General features: G+C 37.2%; 1 protein-coding gene across 5 annotated transcripts in view; it reads left to right on the forward strand.

Moving 5' to 3' along the window:
- Positions 1 to 24,114, forward strand: part of KCNIP4 (potassium voltage-gated channel interacting protein 4) — a 436,446-nt gene that overhangs the window by 208,463 nt on the left and 203,869 nt on the right. Inside the window, exon 1 of one of the 5 annotated variants that reach the window (XM_005017833.6) lies at positions 17,717 to 18,170. The exons of 3 other annotated variants lie outside the window; for them this stretch is intronic. In XM_005017833.6, the coding sequence (XP_005017890.1) occupies positions 18,071 to 18,170 (100 nt within the window). In that variant the 5' untranslated portion in view covers positions 17,717 to 18,070. Of the gene's footprint in view, positions 1 to 17,716; positions 18,171 to 18,261; positions 18,395 to 24,114 lie in introns of those variants that run through there. One more of the 5 variants, XM_038178286.2, reaches the window with a different exon arrangement.

The raw sequence follows: 24,114 nt of genomic DNA on the forward strand, positions 1-24,114 counted from the left end.
TTGTTACAGATTATATAGGGTTTTAATTTGTTTTTGCTTGTTTGTTTGTTTTTAGCTGAATTTCTTCCACTGGGAAAAGAAGGAGAGACATTATCTCACACATATTATTCCCCTGACCTCTATGAAATCTCAAGTTATGCTTTCTCAGCACTGAAAATGGGATTGGGTCTACAGTAAAGCAGAGGCGGAAGTGTTTCTTGATGATTCTTAGCCCACTTAAAAGGGGCATCTCTTTACCTATCTAATATGACAAGGTACAACCTCAGCCAAACTGTTTTATTTCCTGAAAACACACGCATTGGAAATGCATCTGTCTTTTTGGATGCTGTAACAGATGCTATTTTGCTTTCCAGTACCTCTATGAATTCTGCTCTTGGATGACCCATACTTCATTTGTACTTGATTTTCATTTAATTTATCTTGAACCTTGTAATAAAATTCTCTAGTGTTCTCTAAATTATGTGGAATTGAAATCCAGCCACATAAACTGTTAATGTGCAATGAGATGGTTATTTAGGGCTCGTTCTGCCCAGAAATAACACATTCAAGAGAGGAATGTTTTATATATATCATAGAATCATAGAATATCCCGAGTTGGAAGGGACCCCCAAGGATCACCAAGTCCAACTCCCGACACCGCACAGGTCTACCCAAAAGTTCAGACCATGTGACTAAGCGCACAGTCCAATCTCTTCTTAAATTCAGTCAGGCTCGGTGCAGTGACCACTTCCCTGGGGAGCCTGTTCCAGTGTGCAACCACTCTCTCTGTGAAGAACCCCCTCCTGATGTCAAGCCTAAACTTCCCCTGCCTCAGCTTAACCCCGTTCCCGCGGGTCCTGTCGCTGGTGTTAATGGAGAAAAGGTCTCCTGCCTCTCGACACCCCCTTACGAGGAAGTTGTAGACTGCGATGAGGTCTCCCCTCAGCCTCCTCTTCTCCAGGCTGAACAGGCCCAGTGCCCTCAGCCGTTCCTCGTACGTCTTCCCCTCCAGGCCTTTCACCATCTTCGTAGCCCTCCTCTGGACACTCTCCAACAATTTCATGTCCTTTTTATACTGTGGTGCCCAGAACTGCACACAGTACTCGAGGTGAGGCCTCACCAGCGCAGAGTAGAGCGGGACAATCACCTCCCTTGACCTACTAGCGATGCCGTGCTTGATGCAATGTTGAGTATCTCGCAGCAGCTCCCTCAACACAGAGCAGTTTCTCTGTTGGGGTACTGAGTTCCTACAGAAGAGTTCATGAGGTCAGAAATACATATTTCTGATCAAAATTCCCTGAATTTTGGTGTCCTGGTTTAGACATGTGTTACAGATTAAGGGGTCTGTCTACCCAAAACTGCTATATCAATACTAAATTGACTTCATAAAACAGACATTACATTTTCCTGAATAAATAATGTGTACAAGATATGTAATTGTTTTAGCAAGTCAGGAAATCTATGGCTACCCCTAACATCATTTATCTTTCAACTAATACAGAGGTCAAAATGCAAAATCACTGTGTACAGACATTCTCTGTATTTGCAGGGTTTCTAGTAGGACTTTCTTTTCCAGTGCAATGGGCAAACACAGTAAGAGTTTCCAAGTGCTAGTTTTGTTCTTTCTTTGTTGTTTTTTTTCTAGTGAACTTGGCCACAGTACAGACTTCTAAGTGTCATGCTGACCTCTGCTAAACACTGCATACCTAAAATAAATTTGCTGTTTGCAGCTGATCTCAATTTGAGGTCACAGGTCCATATAAGCCTATGTAAACAGTGGCTTTCAGTGACTTCCAAATGAAATAGAAAGCATGTCTCCATTGGACTTTCAGTTAGTCATGTTCCACTTAAAAAGAAAGCTCAGATTCCTTGTTTCATTTTATTGTCATTTATTATTTAGATTGAGATACATCTGGGATGATTTTCTGAATGTATACAACACAGTCAATGCCTAGGAAAACTTTTTATCTAAATGGGGAAAAATAGAGGAAAGATTACATGGTAAAAGTGAAGTAGCCAGTAATTCTGTTTTAATATTGGTTATGATTTCCACAGGCTATGAAATAATTTAGAATTTATTCTGAATGATTTAGAAATTTCTATACTTATAGGAAAAATGTGTTTTGCATTCTTATTTTCCCTTTTTTGAAAAACTTATTAAAATAGCTTGAATATTTCAGATATTAAATTTTCTGATTAAAAAATACACCAAAGGTCCATAAGTAATATGTATTTGTGAGAAGGACATATGAAAATTATGTTACTGCTTCATAGAATTTCAATTGCTTCAGTTCACTTTTGTAGACCAGACCTGCTTCTGTTGAGAGACAGATTTACAGAGCTGCATGAGTAAGAAGAGAAGAAATGGGTTCCGATAGCAGCAAAAGAGACTGGGGAATTTTGGGTAAATATAGGGTGAGGAACTGGATTCATTTTTTCCTATAGAGTGAAAAAATACTTCAGTACTTTGGCAGAGGCTCTAATTGTTTTAATATTTCTTTTTAAATGTCTGTTAGGAGTGATATAAGCATAATGCAAGAGACTAGACTAGGTGGCTTCGTGAATTCCCTTAAAATCACACTTTATCATTCTGAGTCTGCAGGATTATTTTAAAAAAAATAATAATATATTTATTAGGTGCTTCTCTCATAGCTGTTTTTTACAAGCTATATTTTAAGTCTTCTGGCATAGACTGTTTTCTAGGGGTTCATTCAACTTCAGGGATCCCATTTGAAACTTGAAATGTAAGGTCTATATACATTTAGCTATCAGCAGAGGTAGGTGCATCATTTCTGGTGATCACTAAAATATTGCTCTAGTTTCAGATAATTATTATATTAAATTTTTACCTTGACACTTTTACTACTTTTGCAACAATATGAAGTAGTGAATTGGGAATAGGACAGATTTCAAAGCTTCATGAGCAGAACAAGTTTCACCAATGTAAGTCATCAGAATGAGGAATGACTCTCTGTAAATTGTGCAGTTTTTCAAAATGTCTTCTGAATTTATTCTGGATCACTGAAAATTGTCCCCATGTGAGAGGAAAAAAAAGAAAAAAAGAGAGAAAGCCACAGTCTGCTAACCTTCCCTGCTTCTAGCATTTTTTGATTACAGGAGTATCTCAGAAGCTTTCACAGTTACTTAAGTATCATGTAGTAATATGCCATGTTTGTTTCTTTTACTAAACTCATTTATTAACATCTTATTGAGAAGATGGATCAGCTTTATTCTGACCTCACTAACTTAATACTGTTACAGCTGGCATGTTAATATTCAGTTTAGGAGCATATCATCGTACTCCTCGGCTCCATAGGCTTTGGTACCTTCAATTCATAGATTACCTGTTATAGGGACTATAACATGCTTGTAAAAAGCATTGTGGATACTCCATCAAATAGATTTTGTTATTTTCCCTGCATTTATCAGAATAAGGCATTCCATTATTTTTAGAGAGACTAGTAATTTCTAGTAGTTTGGTTAAATCTGCTAGTAAGCATGAAAACTACATTTCAGGTTTTCTTTTCTGGCTTTTTATTCTGTGCTTGCTAGATTATTAGTTAACTAATGTGCCACTTAAGGATAATTAAGCAAGGATACAATGTAAAAGGATCTGTGAAAAAAACATGTGATGGATGTGATGGAAGCACGTGCTGATCCCTGTAGTCTAAACTAGCATATTATATCAATATGTATGGTGTGTTTTTTTGTTTGTTTGTTTGTTTGTTTTTAATAGGAAGAAACTCCCTGTGTTGAAATGACAAAACTATCCAAAACATTATGGTGAAAAGGCACTGCAACGGTGTTTCTTAGGGTATCATTGGCAATATACTGAAGATGGTATATGCAGCTTTAATTGAGTGCAGACAGTAGAATAGAATGCTAACATTGAATGGGTAAAACATCACGTGCAGTTCATCCTAATATGTTATTTACAGAGGGAGGGTTGCATATATGGTTATGTATTTTGATAAATACAAAGAGGATGCTTTATCTTGAAGTACCAATGTCTGATGCATCTATTGCTTGGCACTTTGAAGGTGAGACACCAGATAGAAAGAGATGGTTAATGTGTACGTGGATAAAGAATTGGTCTGAGATCAGTATAATTTGGCACACAACTCAGTTGTCAAAATGTTGCTCAGCTGCAACAGGAACAGATTTGAACTCACAATTTTAAAACAATTCCTCAACATTTTAAAGGGCACTGTGGGTTTCCCTGGGCAGTCATGAAGCTATAGAAATTTGGCCACTGACTTTTTAACAGTGAGCTGTTCTAATTAAGAAAGTTAAATAATCCAGAACAGTAATTTTTGACCCAAGACCTGAACGTGGGAGTGACTAGACCATCTCTTTCACAAGAGGTAATGGAATTAAAGCATTAAATAAACTGTTCCAACAATTGAATTGTTCAACTGTTCAAAGGCCTCGTTTGTATATGAAATGGGCCAGCTTTCATTTCTACATGTAAAATCTAAACTGTTATTATAGCTGTATAAAGTAGAAAAGTTAAAAAAAAAAAAAAAGAAAAAAAGTAAGCCTCAAAGCCTAAGTTATGCAAAGCATCATCAAAGATGCAAAGAGAAGAATCTGGTTGCAGAGAGATTTATAGCTAATCTGAATAATTTAACAGAAAAATGATGATTCTGAATTATGAGATATACTCAAAGGTAGTCTCTATTGCAATAACAGTTTAGAATAGAACCTGGAAAAACTTTGCAGGCAAACTTTCACCTTTTAATTTCATGTTCATATTTCAAGTGATTAGTGCATAGTGCATAGGACAAATGATTAAAATAAGAATTTTGTCCAAAAGTGGAAGCTACGGGCTAACTCCTGCTGTTAGTGATCAAGTAAGCAGGACATTCTACAACGACACAAAAGAGTCAGAAAACTAGAAGAAAAATGATATAGAAATGAAAAGTGCTGCAACCAATTAAATGAAAATATTACTTCAGAATTAGTTACAGAAAAGTCATCAAGAATAGAAATAGCCAAGCCTACAGGCCATGCCAGGCAGAGAGCAAAACCACAGCCATCAAAAAGTCACTGCTTTATGGTTTGTAGGGTTTCTAGAAGTACAATTATGGGAAATTTCCTGAGCCTGCTTCTGTTTCTAGGATGTGGAAGATAAGCAGTATGCACTGTGGAAGGTGCTGAGTCTGGATGGATGTGTACCACAGCTTAGTTCCTCAGGATTATTTCACTGAAGAAACAATAGATCCTGTAGTGTGGAGAAGGTGCATATTGGGAAGGAGAAGCTACTAGCAAACTCATGTTTCTGTCTTCCTATGGGATATCTTCCTCATATGCAACAAGACCAACAGAAAGGTGTAGAACTGCTCCAGCCATGAGTTAGTTCTTTTGTATTGCATTTCTGTGGGAAAGCTGGTGACCATCTTCACTCCCATGGGCTCCCTCTGCTACAGCCTGCCATTATCTTCAAATACAGAGCTTGAGTTTCCTCTTCTGATGCAAAACCCTGCAACTCCTTCAGAGGGATATTCCTCGGGGAAAAAGTAAATAAATAAATAAATAATGGCTAAAGTTACGAATGAAGAATTTTACATTTGAAGCATATTGATAATGCTGAAGAATAATGTAAGATGTGAATTTCTGTTACCACCAGCCACTCCCATGTTGTGTACATAGGTATATATTTAATTTCACAGGTCTCTTGTACTCTGACTAGGCTATATTCATGGCTGAGTCTAAATTACGTTCTAAAATTAATTTTGAGAATAGCAACTCTCAGGATGCCATTTGAAACCTCTGTTCCTAGCTTGGGGAAAAAGAAAGTCTTTCAGAATCTCTTTTCTTTCCTCCATACTGCTCTTTATTTAGCTCTGTTCAATTTTAGACTTTATTGTTTTCATGTGAGCTCTGAAAATACTGATCTGAAGGTCTTTAAATGGCTTCTTTTTAACTTATCTAGCCCGATTTCAGTGTTAGTAATTCAAACAGGCACAGTCCACTTGCTTCAAATATGTTTTGATGTCCTCCCATGTGAAGGAAGCATTCAATCTTTTTCATTTGTTCTTCTCTGCAGAATATTTCAATCACCTGACAGTGTAAATTCTTTCTCTATCATATAAACTGATAGGCAGCCAGGTGAAAGGGTTTTACTAGGCCACCATGCACAGCATGCATCTTTTGATGCCTATCCTTACAGTGCTCAACTTTACTACTTGAGTAGGTTCTTTTTATATTTTCAATGAATGACAAAATATGGGCTCTGTTACTCACTGGTATCTGTAATGATAGCGGTGCTATTAATGGTAGCAAAAAGTTTCATGGAAAAATGCTTGATCTCTCTTTGTTTCATGCTAGTTCATACTTTAAATGTGGCAGAGCAGTGCTATTCAGAGCCCCATAGTGACCATACCATAAATATCCGTCTGCTCTCTGCTTTTATATCTGTCTCCCTTTCAGTTACTGGATATTTTGTTGTTGCTATTGGTAGTTTTTTGTTTGTTTGTTTGTTTGTTGGTTTGTTGTTGTTTGGCTTGTTTGTTTGTTGTTTTTTAATTCCTGATGAACAGACAACTTCTCACAATCTTCTCACACCTTATCTCTTCTCTTATGTACATTGCACAAAATAGATCTATGGTTGCCTATTGGTCTAGCTTATCCACAATGAAATAAAGAATTTGCATGGATGGTGTCATTTTCATGATTGAAGAGAATATGGGGATTGAACATCAATCAAAAAAACTCATCAGATATTCAGAGAAAGCGATAGAAATCACAAAATAAAATAATAAAAAATAATACCTAACACCAGCAAAGCTTTTCAGGCATCACATTGTTTTTTGTTTATTTTGACAAGTGAGGAGCATTAAATGTCATATTTCTTATTGTTTCACATTTCTGAGTTCCCTGGAACATTCTGAGCTCTCTTCATCATCCTATATTGCCAGTGAATATAAAAACAAAGCAAATGTTATCTGGCCTCTCTTCAAACTTCCTATAAGATATTAAAATGAAACAGCAACGCTCTTTTGACACTTTTAAAAGACTAATATGTAAACGAGTCTCAGTGTCCTCTGTGTTCTGTGGGTATCCACTGGATCTCTCTTTGCTCCTGAAATTTCTACACCCTTTTGGAAGTTTACCAGCTCACACAGAAACATGTTTGTATTCCAGAAACAAATGGAGAAGATATAAATCAAGACACGGTCTTTCCAGTGCAGGAAATCTGAATTTAAATAAAAGCAGCCTTCAAAAAGCATAAAGTGATGAGGACTAAAGAACCATGTGGAACTAATAATGTGTTAGAAAATGGAGTCATATTTCTGGTGTGTAAATGATTTTTATGAAGAAAAATATATCCACTGATAACAAAGAATGTAAGAAGAAGGAAGTGGTAATGTAGACCTTTATATTGCACAGAGACGGGAGGGAGGGAGAGAATTTAGATAACAAGAAGAATTTTCTGCCTGTTAGTTTAAACTCTGCCGAGTTTAGCACTATTGAAAGTCTCTAAGTCTCAGTGCTTTGTGCACAGAAATCTCCTTTGCATTGAAGTAGTAAATGTTAGTATTTTGTCTCTCTGTACTGTTGCAAACACATTCTTCAAACCTATGCTATAAAGACCACATATGCAACTTGACTAGGTAGGACTAGTTGTTCACATAGAATGGACAATTATTCTTGTCATCTGGTTTAAAACAACCTTGCTTCTTAATGATGACTGGGTAGCAATGAGATAAACCTTATTATTGAATATAGTGTTGATGTAAGTTATTTGTAAGTTGTTTTTTTTCACTGTGAGAAAATTGGCACAATACTTGATTCTTTAGAAAACATAACCCACCCTTCAGTGAATTTCTCTAATAAGATGACTTAGCATCACCCACCTACCAACACAAAACTCCTGAGAGCTTTAGGCTCTTACAGGGTAGAGGTGTGTAGGAACAAAAAAAAAAAAAAAAAAAAAAAGAGAGAGACTGTCAAAATGTTAAGAAGTCTTTGGGTATTCTTCATCTAAGTAGATTATTAATTGTTAGCTTTCGTACTTACTTAATGACATTATGTATGTTGGTTAGCTTTATATAACCAGCCTAGAAAAAAAAAAAAAAAAAAAAAAAGACATTCAACTTGTCTCTGTTTTGTTCTGTCATTTGTCTTAATAATAACTTCTGGAAAAAGTAGAAGCTCACATTTGGACTAGAAGAACACTCTAGCAGCACACTAGTGCTTAAGTCAGACTGTAAGGATCAGCAGACATTGGCTTTCTGATTTCCCTGGCTTTTCAGTTCTGTTTTGTTTTATGCTTTTTATTTTTTATTTTATTTTATTTTATTTTATTTTATTTTATTTTATTTTATTTTATTTTATTTTATTTTATTTTATTTTATTTTATTTTATTTTATTTTATTTTATTTTAACATAACTTTGAAAAATGCTGCCTTGTTGCAGTCTCTCAAGCTGTTTTCTATAGGCATGCAAGCTAGGCTTCCCTGTGACTTTTTACTGTTGATTGGCATAAAAGTCCCTTGTCGTCTGCAGTGAGCTACTAATGAACCAACAAGGGATTAGGAGGAAAAGCCTGGCAAACATCCACATGCTCCATCAGCTGAACTGAAGGAACCCTTCTGTCAGTCTTTTATTTTGAGACTGCAGATAAGTTTCCTAAACATATTTATGGTAAAGTTCACTTAACACAGCTAAAGCCCACAGGAAGCTTGACAGTTTTCCAATAATACACAGCAAAAGATATAGCAAAAAGGAGTGTTATCCTAATTATTAATGATACCTCTAATTATTAATGATGTATCTTCTATCTTTGTTATTTACATAAAAATGTTACCGCATTGTGTGATTCAATTCTCACCTTCTATCCGTAACTATAGGTTTAAAAATTTAGGTATCTACATGCTACATGCATAGAAAGTGATCAAACAGACTTACATAATACTTGTTTTTCATTGTAATCTCTTAATCTAGTTTCTTGATGGGATTACAATTGTGGACTAAGGTTTGAATACCTGTGTTTGGCATAGTTGTGATTTTAGAAAGCCCTAACATAGTTTTATTAAGATTTGTTAGCAAAACCAAGATATCTAGTTAGTTTATTGTGCATGGTTTTGCAAACGGAACAACTGAACATACTGTATGAATGCTTTCCTATTACATAGTGATGCTCTTTATCTTGCAGAGCTACATAGTTCCAGAGAAAAAATGGTTTGGTAATAGTTTCCAAGTTTGTGCGATTTTTCTGTTGATCATTGTGAAGGTCCTTTCCAGAATCATTGCACCTCTCAGAGGAACAAATGAAAACAAAAGTCCAGTTATGTGTAGAATGCTGTTCTGGAAGACAGAAAATAGTGATCTACAGCTCAGATGGATCCAGATATGTTGAGGAAGTGGTTTTGTGCATTTTGTGCAGTTTTCATTCAAGTCTGTTATTCCTAAATCTGCAGTTCCTAAAATGTCTTTGTCCTATGACAAAAGTAACTTTAATTTTTGAGAGAAAAAAAAAACACAACAACAACAAACAGAGAAAAGATCATATTTAAGAGTAATGAGACAATGCTAATTAGAAACAAAGAGGAATGTTGAAGTTTCATGATACAAGTTTGGAAGATAGCTCTAAAATGTTCCACCTCCCATACTTCCTATATGCAACTATCAAAGATAAGTATTGGCTTGTTTATTTTTGGGGAGAGGGGGAAAATCAATAGTTACATTAACAAAAAGCCCATGAGAGAAGACCTACAACTTTGAAAATTGCCAAGCTATTTGTCATTCTTTTGGGTTTTGAAACTACTTTCAGTTTACTAGAGCTTTATTTAACAAACATTTCCAGCTGTAAAAATATGTTCTGGGCAGCTTTTACAAACTCTTTATTCAGTTTAAAAGGTATTTTTCTTCCATTAGCGTTGTTGTCATCAAGCTGTCATGACCATGTAAAAAGAGTGTATGCTAAAACTGCAGAAGTAATTGAGTTCTTGAGGAATTGAGTAACAGTGTTCTGACAGTCATGAAAGCTACTGCCCCCATCCTTGCACTTCTGTGTGTTTTCTCACTTGCCGGAGATCTCTTGATAAATGTTTCAAAATTATCTCACTCAACGATAGGCCTCTTCAATTTTATTTTTCTGCAGTGTTTACTAAACTTGCTCACCATTGAGCTGTTGATGTCTCAATAAGTTAATAATGTTTTGAAGCACTGGTAGTCTTCCTAACATAGCAGTCTTTTGCAAGAGGTATGGCATTCTAGGTCTGCTTAGACCGCTCTACCTCACACCCAGTACTGTCACAAATACCCTGATACAAGGTGATTGACATGTTCAGAGAATTTTAACTTGGGAAAATTTAGGGAATCCCTCTAGCAAAATTTCAACAGAACTGTGGCCATTTAAAATACTGACTAGCTACTATTTTTAATTATTATTTATTTATTGTGAATTCATGCAAGTTTGTCTCAATTCTTAGATTTCCATGTTTTGTAACTTTTCAAGGTAACCCTGGCTACCCTTTTGAACCTATGTACTCAAAATCGGAGCAGGTTTTCTGGAAGTTGAAGATATTCTCTTTTTAATGTCAGCTCTCAAATTATTACACTGAATCACTTAAAATGCAGCTGATAAGTTTAGACTGTGTCTAGACTAGTTAATTAAACACTTCCAGGAAACATTCTTGCACATTGAGACACTGTCATCAACTCTATTAAAGTATTAGAAGAGTGCCTGTAATACTCTTGGCCTGTGCTAGCTAACACTCTGCTAAATAACCCCTATACATGGTTTAGGAGCTATCATAGGGCAGAAACTAATCCTAGCATTTCTATTTCAACTTTTTTTTCTATAGCCATACTGTTTTAGAGGAAAAGAGATGTGTATAGTATGGATGCAGGTTGTTCTATGGTAGTCAATAAAAGTAGCAGAGAATTATATATTTAATAATTTAGGCAGCTTTATTTTCTAGAGGTAGGTATTTTCAAAAAGACACAAGGGGGTCAGAAGCAGATATTCAACTGAGGTCTTTGGAGCTTTTATCATCTCTGCTTATGTTCACTTAGCCTTGTTCTGCAAAAACAAATGTCTTTCAGACACACGTAACAAACAGTAAGTGTGCAGATAGTTCCTTGCAGATGTTTCTCCTAGATATGAGTTTCATAGAAAGTGGCTTACTAAAATAATTCTCCTAATATGGGACAAAAAATTTACTGTGATAACTGACTTGGGAGCACAGTGAAGTATAGCAATGGATCAGTTTTTGTATCCTACATACAGGCTAAAATACTGTGGGTTTTTTTTTTTACAAGTCACTGACCATATTCCTATATCATCTAGATGCTGTTGGACTTGAGTAAGCAAAGTACTATGGTGTTTTGTAAAGTTAACAAAAATTGCTCCAAGACATCTAATATTTAAGTATAAAATAAGAGCTCAGGTAGAGTGATGGGAAAGCAAACAAACACAATTATGAATAGAAATTTTTATGGTGGACACAACACTATAACTTCTGAGGTTTTTACAGGACATTGCGGACTTCCTATTACCCCAGTTTAAGGAGAAACTCGAGGGAGAACAGATGTATTAATATTTCAGAATGTATTAAAGGGCTGTATTAGAGCCAGCAACATTTCTTATGAATAAAGTTTAATTTATGAATGAGTAAGGCTATCATTATTGATTGAGGGAGTTGACAGCTCAATATTCTTTGAAAGTCAGAAGTGTCCAAGTATGGCAGTAATATGTTAAGACTGGCCTTGAAGGTGATGGCAAATATATTTGTGTATGTTGAAATGGATCCATTAGGGAAATGTAAAGGGCTGAGAAAGTTGGAGTGACAACCCAGAATGATGATTTTAGCAGCAGTATCCTCAGTGGATAAAAAGAAAAGAAAGATAGCACTTGCTAAGGACAGCAAAGAGAAAATCATGATAGTTGAGAAGCAAAAACAGGAAAGTCTAAATTAAGATTTTAATTCTCTGACAGGAAAAACACTGAATCTTAGAGCAGTTGCACTGGTGGTATTATGTATACCCCTGATTCAAGAACACAAAGAGAGAAATAAATAAGAGATACCCAGGTTGAAGGGCTACAGGACTGACATGGCTAGAAAATTTTCAGTGAAATTACTTGTCTTACAAGCATTAGCTCAGACACACAGAATCTTTTCTAATAAGTAAGTAGCACAAACAAATCATGAGGAGAGTTGAGCTTCATCTTTGGAATTGCAACAGCCAAGAATTTTTCAGCTTCATTTTCCACAGAGCATTTGAAAATGTAGTTGTCTGACATTTTTGACATTGAACTTTTTTGATGATTTTTGCTTTTTAATGTGATTTAAGAATTTCCAGTAAAGATGGAGTTATCTGAATGGCATTTTTCAACATGCTGAGAAAATTTCTATCTTCAAATAACATACAATTCATGGCCACCGTTAGTACAATATCTGCATCAACTTCCAGAAAAATACACTAACAGATTCAGGGAGCCACATTTCCACAGTATGGATGGGGATAAACTTGAAATAGAATTCAATTTTAAGGATGAGAGAATATCCAAAGACTATTCAAATGACTACTTAGAATAACTGGCAAAATGACTGTATGCTGCTTCTGACTTTTTATAGCAGACTAGAACTCTCAAGAGCAGTGTTATGATATGAGAGCTTCAGGTATACTTTTCAACTGGGACTTCAAATCAGTTGGCTGGTGAGGATGTTTTACATCAAGAAGTCTTCAAAAAGCCTGTTTACCAATATTGTAGTATATAATGGTTTCTATTTTAGTCACTTCTGTAAAAGCACAAGATGTAATGTATTGCTATTTAAATACAATGCTGAGTGTGAAGAGCCAGAACTTCGGCTTCATGACTACACCTTGCCCAAGACTGAAGATTCTTTGGGTGAGTTACACATGCATGCTAGGCCATAAAATTATTGTTGCCTGCTGATATAGAGCTGGAATGCATGTTTAGGGCATCACTTTGCATATCAGTAATCTGACTTTTTGGATGGCACTAGGAAATTGTCTTCTGACATCATGTAAGCATCATCATGTCCAAACTGTGGTAACTCCTTGAGTAGTGACAAGTGAAAAAAGTTAGGCACAGTCTGGGATGTGAACATAGGTAAAAGTTGTAAAGAGGTAGAAATAATGTACTGTGATGTCATATTGTTGTGATTTATTTTTTTTTTTCCCCCAGTACTTAATCTGGGAAAGATCCTATGGAAGTCAAGCCATACTGGCTTACTGCCTAGAGGAAAGTTGCAAGGGGAAAGTTGCAAGGTGTGGTCCATTATAAGACTTAATGTAATGGCTGATAACATCATTGCATTTTGTATCTTTTGATTCATTAAATATTTACTGAGAAAGAGAATTACATTCAAAGGACTAAAGATAAAAGAATAGTTTGTATCCGTTTGCTGCGTACGCTCAGAGATTTGATGAACTAGAAGATTTGCTGTATATATATATAAATTCTTAGAATTCTAAAAATCCTAATTGGAGTCATGACAAAATCCTGAGAGTGGCTTAATGGCAACCCGGTGAATATGAGTGCATAAGAAGAGAAAATGTAAGGAAGAATATAAGCATTCCTGGGATTCCATCTGTAGACCCACTTATCCTTTCTCAGTCCAAATTGACTGGGTCTTTTTTTTAACATTAACATTTTGTGATATACAACATTAAGCAGTAGCAATATGATTCGTAGTACCCAGGATCATAGTCATAATAATGTAAACATATTCACTGTATTGTGGTTTAGACCTCCATCACAATATGAGAAGTGAGCATTTATATATGCCCTTAGCTTGAAATATGACCAGTGATGTCAATTTAATATATTTACTCGCATGATAAAAAGTAAGAATGTACTAAATGCTTTTTTGAATAGGTTACAGAATCTGTAACACCTTCTAGGCTGAAACTTTTTATCTGTAGTTACAAAATAAGAAAAAGACAACTACATGCAGTTCTTTATAAAACTTCTATATGTAATAATAGTTTATACATTAATGTCTTTTCCTCACATTCCTATTTCCTCCATTCCTAACTATCTTGTAGACCTTTTTGAAGTTTAATTCCACAATATACTAAGTTTTGGGTGGTTAGATGAGAGAGGAAATAGGGTTTCAGTATTTGCAGATGTGTTAGCTACATTCTTCCTCCTGTATTCTGACAAAACTGTATGGGTAAATAAGGATGACTTTTTTTTTTTTCTCCCTTAAATGTAAGGAAAAGAAGAAATCAACAGTTTCTTCATTATTTTTGGCAAACTATTTGGAGAGAGAAATAATTATTCCATGCAGTTTGTAACATTAGTTGTCAATACAGTCAACTCCATTTTTAAGCAGGTAGAAAAGTAAGGAGCAGAGAGCTCTGGGGGTATTTTGCCTTCCTACAAGAGAAATATATTTTTTGTAAAGTTTTGCTAATAAGCAATGACCTAATGAGGAAAAGAATCTTTAATTGTAATGAATACAAGAACAAAATATAGAGGAGATTGTCATGACTGATTCACAGAAAGAGAACTGTTGAGCTTAGAAGGAACCTCTAGAAGCTATCTGATCTAATCCCCCTGCTCAAGCAGGGCCACCCACAGCAGGATGACCAGGACCGTGTTCAGGTGGCTTTTGAAGATCTCCAAGGAGGGAGACTCCACAGCCTCTCTGGGCAGCCTGTGCCATGCTCAGTCACCCACACAGTATGTGTGGCAAGGAAGCATCAGAAGTGCTTCTTGATGTGCTCAGTTGGAATCTCTTATGTTTTAGATTGTCCCAATTTCTTGTCCTGTCACTGGACGCTGCTGAAACGAGCCTGGCTCCATTGTCTTTTGTATATAAATACCTTTCAGGTATTTATAGATATTGATGAGATCCCCACTGTGTCTCCTCCAGGATATGCTGAACAGACACAGTTCTCACAGTGTTTCCTTATAGCAGAGATGCTCCAGTCCCTTCATCATCTTTGTGGCCTTTTGTTGGACTTTCTCCAGTGCATCCATGTCTTTCTTGTACTCAGGAGCCCAGACCTGGATCCAGCACTCCAGGTGTGGCTTCAGCAGCAATGAGTAGAGGTGAAGGATCTCCTCCCTTGAGTTAGCGGCAATACTTTGCTTAATGCAGCTGAGGACACCATTGACCTTCTTTTGGCAAGGGCACACAGCTGGCTCTTGTTTAGTTTAGTGTCCACCAAGACCCAACTCTTGCCAAACTGCTTTCCAGCTGGATGGTCCTCAGCATGTCCTGGTGTCTGGGGTTGTTCCTCCCCAAATGTAGAACTTTGCACTTCTCTTCTTGTTGAACTTCATGATGTTCCTGTCAGACTACTTTTCCAGCCTGTTGAGGTACCTCCAGGGCACAACCCTCTGGAGTATCAGCCACGTCTCCAATTTTTGTGCCATCTGCAAACTTGCTCCCATCATCCAGATCATCAATGAAGATGCTAAAAAGAACTGGACTCAATACTGATCCCTGAGGTATGCTGCTATTCACTAGCCTCCAAATTGACTTTGTCACTGCTTATCACCTCTCTTTGGGAGTGACCACTCAGCCAATTTTACTGAGTTTGGTTACAGCTTTCTTGCCATCTCCTAGCCTGGAGATTATTATTCTTACTGCATTTTGGTATCCATCTGTAAAACTAGAGCAATAGTGCTTCCTTCTTTTCTTCTGTACATTCTATGCTATGTCTTGGAAAAATACTCAGCATTAGACATAGGTGCAGTGGACCTACACCTCTGGAAAAAAACTTTTTGCCCTACTCATAGTTGGTAAGGCAGACCCCAGACAGCAGATCCCCCACTGTGTACTACTTATTTACTCACTGTCAGCAATGGGAATCCAGGTTTGGGGAGCAATCACAGCTGCCTTCTTTGCAGAACCTCCACCACAACCTCTGCTTGCCATTTTTCTGTTCTTGACTCTGGCTTGAGCTCAGCCACTGTCAGCCTCAGGAGCAGTCCTAAGCCCGTTCTCTCCTATGGAGGTGGATGCTGCTGCTAGGATAGACGGAGAAGAGCTTCCTAATTCCTCTATCTCCTAGAATTTTTCTCCAAACCTCCAGACTTCTTTGTGCTTTTACCTTATATGTCCCAAGGTGGTTGTCTCACTGCCTACAGAAAGCTGCAGCTACATCCTTCCCTTCTCACACAGCACTTCACTGGATGAGGCTGGTGTGGCTTCCTTGACAGTAACAGAAACCGCTGTTGTCACAGAAGTAGTTAATACTGGGTCTTTTTAAAAAGCATTTACTTTTCTGTTCATGTCAACATTTGCAGCAGACAATTATCAAGGAAAGCTATTAATGCAATTGAATATGTCAGTTCAGGTGTCAATGTTACATGTACTGAGACACAGCTTGTATCAATCATTTGGTTAACATGCACACAGGTTGCAGAGGTTATGTTGCTGATAATGGTAAATTATACCAATTTAGTCCCACGTTACAGAAAGCTGGACCCATTGTCCTTGAAGTTATTGATAAGTTAGCTTAGAGGGGAGGGTATTTGACCTTGTTTGAAACAGGTTAAATAAGAGACAGAAGAATAGAAGGAGAAAGTTTGAAGTAAATAAAGGCATGGTTACCTAAGGAAAAGTGGCCTACAGAAATGAAATGAAAAAAAAACTTTGAGATTTGCAGTACGTCCTGAGCACAGACAGAGAAAGCCCATGTTAAGATGGAGCATTAAACTTTAGGTTTTCTGACAGAAGAAGCTTAAGTAGTTTCAGAGATTTCAACCCTGAGCAAACAAAGCATAGAATAGTGACATGCAAAGCACTAAGCTGTATGGATTTGCCTATTCACAGTAGAAAAAAAAATAAAAAATTCTTCTTTTCTATTTATTTTATCAGTCCTCATATTCCCACTTCTTTCAATTGTTTTCAGTAATGGTAACACCCATCATAATGTGAGTATACCTGGGGGATTTAGAAGTTGCTGCCAGTTCTTACATGACACAAAGACTGTTTTTCTTTGAATCTTATCCAAAGAAATAAATGGATGGTAATGGATTTCAACCATGTGGATGACAATACTCTACCAGAGAAGATTAAATTTCTTGCAATTGTTCCCGTGCCCATTTTTGCTGTAATAAAGGCGCTGTTTTTCTGCTGTAAATTCCTTCTTAGATGCTAAATTATTAAGGGATTTAAATAGTAATGCCTTAACTGTGAATAGCATTTTGTGCAGTGTGTGACAGAACTGCAAACCTCTGCAGGTAGGCCAGCAGTCCATACTGGTGGAAGGCACCATTTCAGACCTATGGTTAGTATTTGTGTTATTTTTCTGCTAATGTTTCACTGGGAAAATACTTTGGTCAACACATCCTACTGAAGTGAGAGACCATCAAAAACAACGAGGTTGCTTTTCCTTTTCCTTCTCAACCCATTCTTTTAAAATTTTCTTTTCCAAATCAGCCTAAACACTAAATAAACCTCAGTGAGTGTGAGACAGTTGAATCGAAGAAGTTTGTGACAGTTGAAGATGAGAGATGATTCTTGACGCGCAAAACTCAGTGTTACTAGCTCTACAAAACAGTTTCCTAGGCTGTTTTTTTGTAACCCGGGGAAACTAGGCAAGGGGCTGCCTGGACGCACCGGGCAAATCCCCGCGCGCTGCCCAGGCCGGCAGAGGGCCGATCCCTGCCGGCGCCGCGGTTCCCCCCCTCGGCTCCGTGCTTCGCCCTCAGGCCCTTCACGTCTCTCGGTGCCCGGCGCCGGGCCCGCTCCCCGCGTTTCCATGGCAGCGCGCTGCCCGCAACGACGCCGCCGCCTCCAGCTTTCGCCGGCCCCAGGCGTTTCGGCGTCGTTTTTCCCGCGGACATTTCCCGAGTGACCCGACCCGGGGTGGGGTGGGAGGACCCCTCAGCCCCCAGCTCCACGCCGGGCCGCCCGACAGAGGGAGTGCGCTCGGGGACCGGCTGCAGTGCCCGGCAGGCCGGAGTGGAGCCGCCCGCCGCTGCTGGCCCCAGCTCGAGTGGATGGGATGCCGCCCCCCCCGCTCCCTCCCTTCCCGCTCTCCCCCTTCCCTCGCAGGAGCCTTCTGCGCGTAGTTTAATGGCTTTGCAAAGAAAGCCGGGCAGGAGAGCACTTTCCTCAGTGGCTGTGGTCAGACCATGACCTAACTCATCATGAACTTGGAAGGGCTCGAAATGATAGCAGTTTTGATCGTGATTGTGCTTTTTGTTAAAGTGTTGGAACAGTTTGGGCTGATTGAAGCGGGTTTAGAAGGTAAGGGAGTGTTTTTTTGGTGGCTCGTCCGTCTTTATGTTCCGGCTCTGCTCCTGCAGCGAGGCCAGGGGCACCTGTAGGGTGGGCGTGCGGCGCTGCCTGGGTCACCTCCAGCCCTGGGGGCTGCGAGCGGGGCGGTCTTAGGGCTGCGGCGCTTTTCTTCCGCAAGAAAAATACACCGGTGTCCTGAATACCGCAAGTAGAAACTTAAGCGTTGAGCAGAGGTAACGTGAATAGAACGTGAATATCTTGTCCCTGTTGTAAATCTGCAGTTCTAAAACAGCAGGTGTCACAGGAGCTTTTGGGATGCTAGCGTGCAAATACTACTATATTGCCTTAAAATTTTCATCTAACCTATTCATGCAAGTATCGTCTAGATGGGAGCTGTTGTAAATTCAAGATATGTTTTTTTTTGTTTGTTTGTTTTTTTTTGTTTTTTTTTTTTTGTAGCATTAAAAAACCTGTTGAATACTTAATGTACTGTTAAAACTTAAAATTGTCCTTGAGGAAGAAGAACTGCAATGCTCAGATTCAAAATAAGCAACTTTAGCATTCACTTAGGGCAATTAAGTGCAAGTTTTTTTTGCTTGATGCTTTATCTCAGATCACCTCCTCCCTTCTTATCAATATGGTTTGTGTATTAAGCAGTAAAAATGAGAAATAAGAAACTTATGTTATTTTCAATGTGCTTCTTATTTGCAAAAGCTAGTGGAATATTGATTACTTTTTTTTTTTCTTTTTTCTTAAGGCACTGTTACTCTTACCATATGAGGAGTTAATCAAAAAAAAAAAAAAAAACAACAGTGCAGCATAGTTGATAATGTAGTGATATTCATTGCATCAGGTTTCAGACTTAAATGTTCTGTCTCAAATATTGAAGAAATGTGATGAAATATGTATGTTCAAATCTTCCTGTAAGATAGCATTTGAGTACAGTGTATATACTTATGCCTGTGAAAAGGGGAACTTTGTTGACTGAGAGATTGTGGTTTCATGTGTTAACGAATGAGAATATAAGCAAAATTTGCTCTTATGAAAAGGTCTGAAAATGCTATTTGTGTAACCCTTTCAAGAAATGCAGTCATTTCTTCAAGTGATTTGAAATAAGGAAGTTCACTCAAAGGTTTCTGTGTGTTGCTGTGTCAGATAGACTTGCTAGTGCTAATTACAGAATCCGAAAGCCCTGCAGGCACTCACAAAAAATGTGTTATCAAGTGCATTTTTACAAAGAATGTATATATGCATTGGAGTGTGTTAGGCTGAGTTGAAATGACAAGAGAAATTCCCTTTGAATGCATTAACTTCTGCTTTTCTTTTTGTTTTGTGTTCAGTTGTAAATAGAAGTGTCAATCAACTTGAGAAATGTAATAAGTTACCTGGTTACCTGCAGCATTAGAGGTTGTGGAGATTCTGCCCCCCCAAAAAAGGTATTTACTTCCTAGGTTGGTTGGCAGGTCTCTGTGTTCTTTTGAGCTTCACACGCAGTCCAGTTCCTTGGTAAAATTTAGCACTTGATTGTTGTCTATGCTTGTTTTTATGGCTGGGGAAGGTGATAATGGGAAGGCAATTAGAAATATAGTGGAGCTGCCTGTAAGTGATTGTTAGAGTTCTGTAAGAAATAAGTTTATCATGCAGCTGCCTATTTTGTCTGCCTCGGTATAATAATATTAATAAACCACAAAACTGTTAGTATACATGTATATGAAATCTTAAAGTTTATTTCTTCCTAGTGCAGTACAGTTTTCCATCATGTCAGCCAATGGAAATCACAAGAAGGTGTATATTCTTCTGTGATATTCAAATGGTATAAATGAGATAAAAGACGTGTGAAAATCCAGTAATAGATATAAACAATAATGTATGAAAGTGGGCATTAGATACCTAGCACAAACTTATGGGTTCATTTGCTCATAGTTCAGGAACAGTGCAGGTTTATTCCCCAGGTATTTCTTAACCTTGTGAATTAAAGATCTGAACTATTCACAATAAAAAAAAAATAAAAATAAATAGATTTATGCATTTTTCCTGGGGAAAAAAATTGTTTTAAGAATTCCATCCATAATGAAAAGTGCATGAATCATAAAACTGTGCAAATGTTATGCTTTTAAGTAAAATGTTAAGAAAAAACTGAATTTTACAAGTGTACTCAGAATATCTATATGCTTTTTTTTTCTTCTCTCAAAGGTTAGTGTGTCCCAATTAAATGTTTTTGCATGCTTCATACAAATACATACTTGTTTTACATACTTGTGGCATATGAAACATATGCTACATCTATCTAAAAATCATCTGTAGATTCAGTAATGATCTATAATTCACTGCACCCAAAACAGTATGCTGAACTCTCTAAAGTATACTGAAGCATAGGTAGAGATCTGAGTTTCAGAATTGTCCCTATCTAAATCCTTACCAAAAGCTTGAACCTAGCCTTTTTTTCTTTCCACATTGGTCTGTTGTGATTCTGAATGTTGTGAACCACCTCCACATATAATTTGAAAAACTCAAGTGCAATTTATGTAAATCAATAGCAAAACCACATTTTTCTCATTGTAGTCTTTTAATAACTACTATGTATAATATTCTGCTTTCTTCATAGTGTTTAATGTAAACTATATGTATAATAATAGTATGCAAAGACAATGATGAAAATAATATCTTCAGAATAAATATTATATATATTTGCTAATATTTATTTCCTAATGCACTGCACTCACTTAGGTAACAGCATGTTTTCCGTGGTTTTGCCCAGTTGCCTTCAAGCACCAAGTGATTCTGTTATTGTAGTAGAAGTATTTTGAAATAGATGCTTTTAATATTGTATGACAGCTTCTAAAGTGATAAGTAGCAGAACAGATTTATACACTTCTGTAGGTTCTGGGTTGCAGGGACTTTATCTGTAGATTAAGTATTATTTTATGATGTATTGCAATTACTTAGGTAACTGTGCTTTCTGTGTTTTTTCTCAGTTGCCTTTAGCTGCTGAGTGGTTCTGCTGTTATTATAAAAGTGTTTTCAAATAGATGTTTTTAATATTGTATGACAGCTTTTAAAGTGATAAGTAGCAGAAAAGATTTATTCACTCTCATTGGTTGTGGATTGTGCAGATGTTCTATTTAACTCTTAGCAAATTGTTATGTCTTCCTTAATAAAGTCTATATTGTTTTAAATGTAAACTTGTTAGATGCAATGAGGAAACTTAGCAAGAAGAGTTTGTAGATGGAAATTTAAAATCAATTACATTTCTTCTTGTATGAAAAGTTTTTCCAAAAATCATTCAAAATTAAAATTAGATTTGTCTTGTGCTGAGGGTCCCAGACCTGGCTGCAGTACTCCAAGTGGAAGCTCACAAGGGCAGATCAAAGGGGGTCAATCCTCTCCCTTGACCTGCTGCCCACTCTTCTGTTGATGTGGCTGGCTTTCTGGGCTGCAAACATCCACTGTTCGCTCATGTCATCCACCAGAAACTCCAAGTTCTTCTCTGCAGTACTGTTCTCAATGAGATCTCCCAGTCTGCTCATGTCTAGGATTGCCCTGAGCCAAGCCCCTTGCACTTGGCCTTGTTGAACCTCATTAGGTTTATATGGTCCCACTTTTCTAGCTTGTCCAGATCTTGTTGGATGGCATGCTTTCCTTCTGGTGTATTGACTGCACCACTCAGCTTGGAGTCATTTGCAAGCTTGCTGAGGGTGCACTCAATCCTATTGTCTATGTCACTGATATTAAACAGCACTGTTCCCAAGACAGATCCCTGAGGGACAGCCCTCATCATTGGCCACCACTGCAACCCTCTGGGTGTCGCCACACAGCCAATTCTTTATTCACCGAATAGTCCGCATTTCAAATTGGTCTTTTTGCGATCTGAAGATCATGTGGGACTGTGTGACCTTGCAAAAGGCCAAACAGACTGACTGATGTCATCTACCAAGCTACTCTTCCTCAATGTAAGCATTGAAACCAGTACCACTGGGGATAAGGTTCAGAGAAGAAATGTAAAGAATATAAGTGATTCAGAATATTTATATAAAAATATTGTTTGTTAAGAAATACTTTCATAGCAAGTAGTACCTCTAACAGGAAAAAAAAAGTCATAGTAGTAGTCATACATGCTTCTGTGAAATGTGTGTTCTGAGTGTCTGTTTTTCATATCTAATATGATAATATCAAGATTAGTGTCTAAAAAAGCTTTCTTAGGAGCCCCAAGGGTGGCATTAGTAGAACTTTTCAGATAAAATTGCTATAATTTAGTTAAATTACCGAAAAACTTGATTCCTCCAAAATGTCAAAGCAGCTTCTAATCCCATTTTTATTGTGATGGCTACTGACAACTTCCAGTTGAGCATCTGGGAAGCAGAGGAAAGCCACAGAGACACAAGGAGTTGCTTGTGATATTTACAACTGTTTTTGACAGACTGTAAGTGGAAATGACACTAGAGTTACTTGTGATTGTTCTGAAACTAGCACCCAGTTAAGTTGTTTTTGATCTAGTTTATGATCTGCTAGGAATTTCTGTGCTTCCACAGTGATGTCACCCTCCACAGTGATATCTGTGGATGGAAATGGAGGAATATTAATTTCAGAGCATTCATTATCACTAGCTTCATACAGAAACAGTTTGTAGTAAGTGTATGGGGTCAGGCAAAGATCTATGTGTGACTCTTTCTTCTTGATGTCAAAGAAAGTTATGTACAGAATTATGAAATTTGAAACCGACCATGGACCAATATGTGAAAAGATTAGACAGAGCTGACAGTGTGCAAAAGAAAAAAGATGATAAAAACTTTAATATTAGGAATTTCATCCATTCCTTAGAAGTAATCTGTTCAATTAAGTCTCCATATATAAAAAGATAAATTGAATCAAGACAGCTGTTAAAACAACTACTCAGATGTGGATGGGTGAATAGTAGATAGAAATCTTCAACATAGAACTCCAGTGAAGTTTTCCTTGATTAAATATTTCTGCTCAAATAGCACTACCATGTCATTTGTAGATGGTGGCAAGCTGTCTTCCATACTAGAAGCCTCAAGTTCTGGTTGCAGCATCAAAAAACAGAACTGTGCAAGCAAGCTTGCTAACCAAAGCAGTTTTAATAGGTGCCTTCTTTAAAGCAGTGTCTGCTTTAAAGCAGTCCAATGTCTCTGAATCATCTTCTGAAGGCTGATCCATTGTTGCTGAAAAGTGTTCTGAGTGTTCCCAGGTCAGTATCTGCTGAAGAGATGCTTTTCTTGGGACTAATTTTCACTCATGGGCTTGTTCAGTGCTTTACATCCACAGAGGTCAAAAGTAAGCAAATACTGTAACTGCAAGTGAAAGGCAGACGTCAAAGGAATTAGTGAATAAAGAATGCTATGCTCCACGTTACAATACAACACCTTTTACAAACTTATGAGTTTATAAATAACATTTTTTAAAATAATAATAATAATATAATAATAAAAGATCAGAAATACTAGACCCAAGCAAAGAGTTAATCAGAGGACTCTCAACTTTCCTGTGATGAATAGTTGTGATGCATTTTATGAACACAAGGGTCTCGCTTCTGTTTCAGTTTTGTTATTATTTATATCATATAGAATGGGATTTTGCAAAAGTGTAAGTTGCCTCATTTGCTATAGAATGGAAGACTACTAAAACCTTATTGCTCATTTTTACTCTTTTGCAACTTTAGATAATAACCCCACAGAATTTATGGGATTAACGTGGGTATGAGAAAGTCCTGTGATTTTGGTCTGCTTTTTCTCCCCCAGGGAGACAACTTCTGATATTTACTTTCCCTATTTCCTACTGGCTACTCAATATAGAATTTTTATTATGAAAGTATCTGTACTTCTTTTATTTATTTAATTTAAAATAGGTAAATTTGACATTCCTACTGTCAAAGATCCACCATAAGCAAAATAAAAGCATATACAGCACAGTGTTTGCCTATCACTATAAATGCCTT

Source organism: Anas platyrhynchos, chromosome 4 (genome assembly GCF_047663525.1).
Source record: "Anas platyrhynchos isolate ZD024472 breed Pekin duck chromosome 4, IASCAAS_PekinDuck_T2T, whole genome shotgun sequence".
Taxonomy (NCBI): Eukaryota; Metazoa; Chordata; class Aves; order Anseriformes; family Anatidae; genus Anas; species Anas platyrhynchos.